The sequence below is a fragment of the Papilio polytes genome, unplaced genomic scaffold (genome assembly GCF_000836215.1).
Source record: "Papilio polytes unplaced genomic scaffold, Ppol_1.0 DF824047.1, whole genome shotgun sequence".
In the NCBI taxonomy this organism is placed as follows: Eukaryota; Metazoa; Arthropoda; class Insecta; order Lepidoptera; family Papilionidae; genus Papilio; species Papilio polytes.
In genome coordinates this window covers 1887657-1897158 of record NW_013525157.1, presented here as the reverse complement: position 1 = coordinate 1897158, position 9502 = coordinate 1887657, and the positions used below count along the sequence as shown (strand labels likewise).

Sequence of the window (9502 nt, the reverse complement as noted above, 5' to 3'; positions counted from 1 at the left end):
ATAATTCTACATCAATATTCTATTTATCAATTGTGTTACACTGAATTAAAAAGACAATAAGATATAGTTACCATAGAGTTTTAATACCCATATTGTCGTATAGGTAGCTTATACACATATATAGTAGTTTTTCACATCCAGTTCCATACGTTGCAAAGGACAGAATAGGTCAGAAGTCTTTATTGATCGCAACGGTAGTGAGATAAAGTGGCTATGTTGGATATGAGACAGTCGGCGACTTTAACTAATTGGTTAGTTGGCTTGCAGCCCGACAACTTAACAACTATAACAATTCACTTTTAAGCGCCACGAGATTTATAGCAAAACTTTATGTGGGAGTAATTCAATCAAGAGAAGGTCACATTGACTGAGTTCCAAGTATAATAGAAAACTGAGTAGGCGCTTTTTATTAGCACAATAAATGCTTAATACTAAATTATTATAGCAAATAATGGTAAGTGGTAAAAAATAATCGCTGCATTGAAAATTATGTTAGCGTAGAGACGTTCCATGACACATTCCAATAATCTTTTAATTGTTTATTAGTAAAAATGAGAAGAAAGTCAAGTTAAAGTCAAGTTAAAGCGTATTTCAGAGAAAATATAATATTCTTGTTTGCGTAAGTTTGATCGTGACAGCGTCGGGGGCACGCCGAGGTCAAACACATAAACCATAAATCGTTTTAGCGTCACAGAAATGGGAGAAAATTGTTCGCTTCACTGGTTGGAATCCTTTCCTTAATCATTTGTCATTGTTCTATGATACATACTAAGTATAATTATAAATTATATACTTCTCTGCTATCAATCAGCTTAATTAAAGCTACTTGTAGATTGATTATATATATATTTGGGATGGTTTTAGCTTCATTTCTCCGATTATGATAATCGACTTCAAGGGTAGAGCTTTGACCAATTTATTCATGAGCTTTCGTTGAACGATTGGGTTAAGGGTTCGTTACAGTAACTGTAATTTTACCTTTCTTGCTAGTATGTCGTTTCCTTATGACCTTGACCGTTTATTGTTCAATGCCGATTTTAACTCGAGCTAGCAAAAATGCTGGTTTATATTATGCGTACTCGCTATTAGAACCTTGACTACTTTTCTGCAAAACAATGCAATGTTATAACATTGCAATTGTTAACTTGAATATACATGTAATTCTTTTTTCATACTCTAGAATTGTAATAAAAAGACAAAAGCTGAAATAGATGAAAAAGCATGATTAATGTGGCATAACGCGAGTCCAGTTGTGACTTATGTCGACATTATAATGAATGTGTGTTTGCGGTGCGGATGGCGGAGGAGTGCGGTGGCGCAGGGCTGGGAGGAGGCGAGGAGAACTGCCCCCCCGTGGTGGTATCGTGGGAGGGCACGGCGGACATCCAAAGCGGAGACATCCTCATCGTGCGCATCGCCGACCCCCTGCTCCTCGATTCTGCACCTCACGTCGCCAACAATGACACTGAAGATTCCAATTCTATCGATGCCGCACAGAGGTCAGTCGTTCTTAACTTAATAATAGGATAGTATATTATTCCTGGAAACGTTTTGTTTACACTCTTATAAGGTTCCATGTATAAGATTGTATAACCTCAAGCAAAAAAAACTTTACTACGTTGATCAACTGGTTTCCAAAGACATACTAATCAAGTTACTATAAAATAGCTTACAGAAAAGGTGACCTAAATATAGCTACATTAAATATGAAAATTTATGTGAAAAATAACTATCTATGCTACAGCCTACACGATGCTTTATTACGCAGTGACCCGTGTCATTCCACCTACGATGTTCAGCGGTCCACAGCATAAGTTTATTTATGGAAGAATTGTTTTGTAGAGCACACCGTGCCTCCGTCCAGCCCGCTGTGTACCAGGTGACGAGACAGGGACACCTGCATTGTGACGTCACCGACGGCATGCTCCTCGATATCACGCCGCTCGATGAAAACGGCGCCAAACTGTTCACCCTTTACGATAAAGATCTTACTGAAGGCGTTAATTTGCTCATAGGTAAAATGTCAATTACCAGTTGTTTCTTAAAACGTGTAGGTATTTTCCGAAAAGCAATATAAATTTGCTTAATAATGTCTATCTTTATGATAGATCTATCGGAATTTTGTAATGAATAAATTATTTCATGAATGGGAAGAAATGTGCGTGATGTCGGTACAAGCGGAAGGAAGCAGCGAAGAAAAAATTATGGATGTCTTCCGCAGTTGAATACAAAAAATATATCTTTTCTTCCTCACGCAATATACATCACTATATTTTATGACTACGTCGCGTCGGGAAAGTTAGAATAATATCTGACAAAATTATCTGGAAAGTGGTAAAATTTGGAAATACAACTATGGGAAAGTTGATAAGCGCCATCGCTTGAGGTCTTTGTTAACTAGTACTATATTATGGGTAGAGCACCGATACGTTCCACCAAAGATCCTGGAGCTGTGTTTAAGTAAAGTATATGATGGTGAGATATATCAAGGAAGCGGGTTGAATTATGTTTGCAGTGGTAGCAGAGAACTGGGGCTCGCAATGCGTTCGTCTGAAGGTGACCGTCAAGTCCGACAACTGCGGTGAGTCGCAGGAATGCTCAGGGAAGGGCGTATGCTACACCAATGTATCTATGGTAAGATTGGAATTGCTTCATATTATTTATTTTTATAAATATCGAGATATTTTATCCTTAAAAAATGTGTTTTGTGTATACGACCATATTTTAACGTTAAAGTGGAACAGTAATTTGTAATTCGTAAATGTATTAATTTAAAAAACGATTTCCAATCAGTTACGAAGGATGTTTCTGTTATTTTCATTGTTTTACTACTACTAGGTTTTTACTGAAAGAACTATGAACTGAAAGTTATATTACCCATAAGTACTAACACTAACAGGATATCCAGTAGCCAGAGTTTATAGGATTTGGAACATGACTCCCGTCTCGTGTCGTACGGGCAGCGGGTGCGGGCGGCGGCGGAAAGGATCCTACATAGTTAACACGCCTCGCTATTATTATAGTATTATGTTCCCCGTTCACTCGCCCCTGGGGATTTCTTTCCTGAACATAAAACGAGAACAATTCACGTGAAATATGTGTAGATAATATCTGAATAAATACTTTTTAAGGTTCGTCACTCGGAAAAAGGGCATTAAAGATTAACTTAAAGAAGTTATCTAATTAAAAATAACGTACTGTGAATACAAAATTGTCTTTTCCATTATATATGAAATTATTTAATTAACTTAATATCGGAAATTAGTTTTACTAAACTAATATCCCTCCCCTTGTCCATCACAATTTACGTGCTTCTACGGTAATGTTATGTGGAAGACATATTTAATAACATTTTTAGAGTTACCGTACGCAAATAAATTTAAAGTGGTCGTGTTACTATAATTTTGACATACATGACATGATGATAATAAAATGATGATAAGGAATGTATAACAGGAGGGGTACGAGTGCCAGTGCTGCCGGGGGCACGCGGGCCCGCACTGCGAGGAGCGCGCGGCCTGCAGCCCCTCGCCCTGCCTCAACAACGGTATCTGCGTCGACATCTCGCAGCCACTCAACGGTGCCACCTACCACTGCTTATGTCCTTACGGTAAGCATTTCAAGATTTGTTGGTTTTAAGTATTTGTCAGCTACTTAAAAGGATTTTACGGGTACCATACTAGCTCAAAAATCATATCATAGATTTTTCGTCATATGTCATCATAGAACTCGCTGAAAAGTAATGAAATGTGAATATTAATTTTCTTAAAGTTTTGTAAGCTTTTGTTTCAGAAAAAGTCTGTCTTGCAGACTTGACTTTGATAATGCGAAGTTGTTTTTATACGAAATGAAGTTTAGTCTGGCGTACTATGCAGAATTTACGTGCCTTTGAATAATATTTGTGTTCCTTATACTGTCGTATTCACTATGCGACATAAATAAAATGCAAATTAAGTCTGTTATGTGCTCGTCAGTAGATAAACTTAATTTGCATTTTAATATTTCTACCATATCTATCAAAAAATAAATGTTAAATTATTTCTTCGTCTGGTCTTGTAGATTTGAATATAAATTGGATTCGGAAAACTGTAATAAAGCGATAAAATTTATCGCTTCATCTTTCTTCACTCGTGTATGTGAGATAGGGCAATAAAAAGAAGCGGCGTAGCTCTATACCTCAAGGTTTTGCAGCGATCAGGGGCGATAAGTGATTCGCTGCAAGTAACGAATGTAGGTGACCCCTTAGATGGTATCTATTCTCGGCGCCACGGTGCTACTGGGCTGGTTTAACCGTTGCTCTCAGCAATCAGGTATAGAATGCAATAAATTATAACCACGCTTAGCTTGTTATCGCTGTTAAGCTTAAGTTATAACAGCTTTAAATACAAACTTTCAAAAGTTTATTCATCGATCATGATTTTATTGTTATGTTTGTAATAATAAGAAGGAGAGGTGATTTAGGAGGTAATTCGATCAGCAGAAATTTGTTCAAAATGTTTATGTACCCTTTTTTTCATAGCAAAAACTACGTCGTTATAGGCTGCACTCCAGTTTGTACTTTTTCTAACATAGGATTTACGGGTAGAAAATGTGAAAAGGATCCTTGTTATTCGACGCCGTGCTCGAACGGTGGGTCGTGTATGAGTATGGCGGTCAACGGGTCAACTACGTTCCACTGCGCGTGTGCGACGGGCTGGTCGGGCCCGCAGTGCGAGCAGCCCGTCAGCAAGGCCTGCGCCGCCAAGCCCTGCGCCCACGGCATCTGTGTAGAGGAGAAGCAAGCCAACAATGGACAGAACTACCGGTGCTTCTGCGAGCCTGGTAAGTTACCGCCAAGTCAATAATTTCTTATTCAACATTGTACCTCGAGCTTTGATTCACATAAAATTAAACGCAAATTTTATTTACATTCAATATTTTAATCAAATTCAATTTACTATTTAGATTTACGATCCAAAACACCGCCAATCAAAGGTCCCTTTGCCTTTACGTATTATTCAAATAAAACGGCGACATTTGAAAGATAAATGCGGTAAGGCGCTCTAAAGCCTCCAATAACGCGGTAATCTCGTATTCGAAGGCGGCCGCTTGAAATTACGGCCAACTTATTCCATATATATTTGGAAGGTTGCCCGTACTCGCTCGCAATTGCCTAAACTTGTCTAATGAAACCTTAGTCTTTCAAAAATATAACACCAAAAATACTCTACCTGTCAAAAGCAATTTTTGCAAGCTAGAGACTTTAATTTTTTTATAATGATTATAACGGATTAGGTTGTTGTGAAATCCTCTTCAATATTCATACATGATGATCATCATTACATAGCACGATGTTAATGAGTTAATGACATCAACTGACACCAGAATGATCAATATTTACTGAATATCATCAAGGTTGGCTTAGCGGTGAGCATTCCGAGTGCCACAGTGTACACAGCGGTGAGCGCGCGAACTAATTTACATTGCATACGTTCATATACTCAATTCCATTGACACGTGCGGTTTAGCATTTCCCATCGGAACTTCAATTTGCTAAATTGTTCCTACGTTATCGATTTGTACGATGTTCGCTTTTATTTAAAACAATATTACTGTTCACATATGACATATGTATACATATGTATGTAAATTGCGATTGGACGATTTAATACATTTTAATCAAAGCAAGGAAAGTCCATTGTTTTATGTTATAAGCTTTCTCTGGTTAGTTATATGGCGAATAATTCTTATGCTAAGGGATTCCAGACTCTGTCTAACATGTGGGCGCCCACCTACGTTATATTGATCGTGGTTTCTATTGCAGTACATTCTATGACAAATTTGTTTGGTATAATGTTTGAAATGGCTCATCTATACTAATATTATAAAGATAAAAGATTTGTATTTTTGTATATATTGAAATAACTCAAAATTTATTGGGCCGATTTTAAAAATTCTGTCACAGTTAGCAAGGTAATTTATTTGCGCGTAGGTAACATCTTTATATTATTTTTAATTTCAACGAAATCGCGAGCAACAGCTAGTTCGAAATAAAAACAATGTGAACACGCGCATGCAGTTCTATCCCACATACTAAATTTTAACTGTGTAAATATATGTATTTGTTCCAGGGTACACAGGCGAGCACTGCGAGGTCGAGTACAACGAGTGCGAATCGTCGCCATGCCTCAACGGCGGCACGTGCACGGACCGCGTGGCCGGCTTCTCGTGCGCGTGCGGCCGTGGGTACGCCGGCAACGCCTGCCAGCTAAAGGTACCCGCCACTATGTTTGTCTTTGACATTTATTTGTAAATAATAATCATTATTTAAAAAAAATATAAACAATTATAACAAAAAATTAAGAAACGATATAATATGTTAGCAACTAATCTTTAAGTTAAACATAATTTAGAAACAGACTTATACATAACAATATGTTATAATTGACTACCGGTATTTGATAAGTGGTAGCACGTCGGCAGCGTGTCTATTATAAGCTAATAGACCGCACCCAGGTGAGATAAAATGGCGCTTGCCGCAACTTAATGTAAAAACAAATAATAATTCATTGTATCATTTGTTACAAAGTATACTTCCTCTTTAAAAACATCGCCTTCGCCTTTAGGTGACGCGTGATCAAATGCTCCATTTGACACTAAATAATGAATATTTCAATGCTAACATGCATTTAGTTTTAGGAACTGTCTCATTTATGTATGCAGATTATTGTAGGTCACATAATTATGAATTTAAGAATAGTTAACAACAGAAAATTATACCAAGATTTTAGTTATAGCAAAAAATAAAGCATTTAATAGATAAAGTTGGCATAATATTGTAAAGGATTTTTATTTATTTATTACCAAAACATTTATAACTAAAACATTTACAACTGAATAAGATTTAATTGTTTTCTAGTTGTATAATAGCAGGCTTCTATATAATCCAGGTGAACCTGTGCTCGCCGAACCCCTGCTCGGAGAACCATTACTGCGTAGATCGCGGAAACTCCTACACCTGCGAGTGCATCGATTGCAACATGCCGCCTAGATCGGTCTGATTACGTCTTTATAGAAATAATCGTACATTAGCGACACTTACGTAACCTTGAAACATTTCTTTGTTCAAATTCTTATTTCAATTCAGCACAATTTCTATTAAACACGCAATCCATATCATCGTCAGCCTTTATTTGTCCCTTCTCCAATGTCTTCCCCAATACACATGCATGTTCATAACTTTTGGCAGTGGTGGAGCCCGCTTTAACATATTCGTACGAATGAGTCGGGTCGCCCGATGTAATACCACGACCACACAGAAGACAGGCGTGACGTGGAAGTATTTCTGCGTTTCGTCTGATGAGTGTGGTGCCAGAGGCTCAACTTTAGTCCCTTTTCATTCCTGGCCTTTTTTTATAAGGGAAGGATAGGAAGGGAACGTGGACGAAGCTGGAGGAGACGCATAGGAAGGGGAAATATCCTCTTTACGAATGTCTATGGCCAGCGGGCATTTTGGTCGGATTTTGACGGATTCAGGTGGCCGCTTGATCGTTTGCCACCTTATGAATTAAAAAAGAAATTAAAGTGTATGTTCTATATAAATGTTTGTTATTGTAGCATGTTTGTTGAAACATTTGCAGCCTTGTGACAACAACCCGTGCGCGCACGGCGGCACGTGCTGGAGCAGCTCCAACTCCTTCTACTGCTCCTGCCGACCCGGGTACACGGGGAAACTTTGCGAAGGTAAACTAGATTTAGCCAACGTTACTATGTTACAGTCTTATACAATACAGCCCTTAAAGTGGATGTGAAGGCTCGCATGTACCCATTATGTTACACTAGCTTTCGCCCGCGAATCCGTCCGCGAGAAATTAAAATAAACATAAGCCTATGTGTTCTTTCAGACTATCCTCTACATCTGTACCAAATTTCATCGAAATTCGTTCAGCCGTTTAGGCTACAAACTGTAACAAACACGCATCAATTCATCCACCTATATTTTCGCATTTATAATGTTAGTATGATTTGATGGAGACCTTGATCATATATTAATTTTGATAGCATTATAAAAGTATGTTAAGGTAAGCTGTACATATTTCAGAAGACTTCATCCTGGAGCCGGTGGTAGATGGCGAGGGAGGTGAGCCGGGCGTACGCGGGGCGGGCGAGGCGGGTGAGGGGGCGGGCGGCGTGCGCGAGCTGCGCCTGCCGCTCGGCCTCTACCACGACCGCTTGCACAACGTCTACATCGCCGCCGGCACGCTCGGCGCTGCCATTGCTATCGTAGGAGTTGTCGTAAGTACTCATTTTATAACTATTTCCTTCTACCTTATTTATAATACGAGCTGTCCCCCGTAAATTTCGTTAGCGTGGAATTTAGAAAAAAAATTGTCTTCTATAATATTTCCGAATGTATCTACTTTTTACCAGCTACCCTCCAGTGAAAAATCCGGTCGAAATCGGCCCAGCCGTTTCAGAGATTGCCTGGAACAAACGCGGCTTGCGGACAGACAGACAGACAAAATTTTTTTATTGCGATTTTCGTTATCAACCACGCAAATACATCAACTTCATCAACCAGACACTCCAATTTAATTATATGTGTAGATTATGTCAGTTAGTCAAACAAATCGTGTTAATTTTTTTCATCTATTTGCAGGTAACAGCATGCCACTGCCGTGTGAACAAGACATATGCGCGCCTGCTGTCGCGGCTGTCGCGCGTCACGGAGAGCGGGCCGCCGCACCACTGGCTGCAGGAGAAGCGCGGCCCCGCGCCGCCCGCCGCGCCGCACGCCGCGCCCTCCGCCGCGCCGCTCGACACCGCCGACATGTACTACACGCTCGACTTCAGCGACAGCCAGAGCTCGCCTCTCATACAATAGCCATCACTCCTGAACTGTTCCGACGGGGAACGGTTCAAGATAGTAATATAATGTTCAGTGAACAATCCTGTTGCTTCTCGCCACTAAATCCATCGACGACCCTGAAAGCATGACTGTGTAAGATTGTATTTTGTTTTGGCTTCTAGTCAACCTACTGCATTTCAGTAAAATCATTTTATACATATCTTTGTAATTTCAAATAATGTTTGGCTATTTCTGCATTTGCCATTTTAGCATCCCGTGTTTGTGCCTAGAGCCAGTATCTCTTTTAATGCTTTTACCTCAGGGCCGTCTCTAACGGAATCAAATCGCTTTATAATGTAATCACACTGTGTTCGTGTGTCACAATATTGCTGGTGTGTTTACTCTTACTATTTACTATCAAAGATAAGTATCGATAGTTTCTAATCCAAATTCTTGTATTTTTAATAATTCACTATTTTCAATAAGGAAAGTTTATGCTGTATTGCTAAGGATTTTAATCAATATTTTGCTTGTCGCTTTCAACACATATTTTAATGTAATATCGTATATTAGTTTTTAGTAAAAAATCCTCTGCTCAGTTCAAGATTTTATTGAGATATGGCTTATTAGTGATGATTGGATTCTAATAAAATTTATGTAAATAATTATTTTTAA

The 9502-nt window shown here is 38.8% G+C and overlaps 1 protein-coding gene across 1 annotated transcript; it reads left to right on the top strand.

Annotated features, from left to right (window-relative positions):
• The first annotated feature begins 1245 nt into the window (after nt 1–1245).
• On the top strand, nt 1246–9255 carry LOC106100504 (delta and Notch-like epidermal growth factor-related receptor). The gene is made up of 10 exons (XM_013279370.1): nt 1246–1499; nt 1843–2015; nt 2516–2634; nt 3457–3610; nt 4573–4821; nt 6111–6253; nt 6930–7034; nt 7620–7722; nt 8081–8274; nt 8639–9255. The coding sequence occupies exons 1-10, from the start codon at nt 1297–1299 to the stop codon at nt 8861–8863; spliced, it is 1668 nt and encodes a 555-aa protein (XP_013134824.1). The 5' UTR covers nt 1246–1296; the 3' UTR covers nt 8864–9255.
• Nucleotides 9256–9502: the final 247 nt, after the last annotated feature.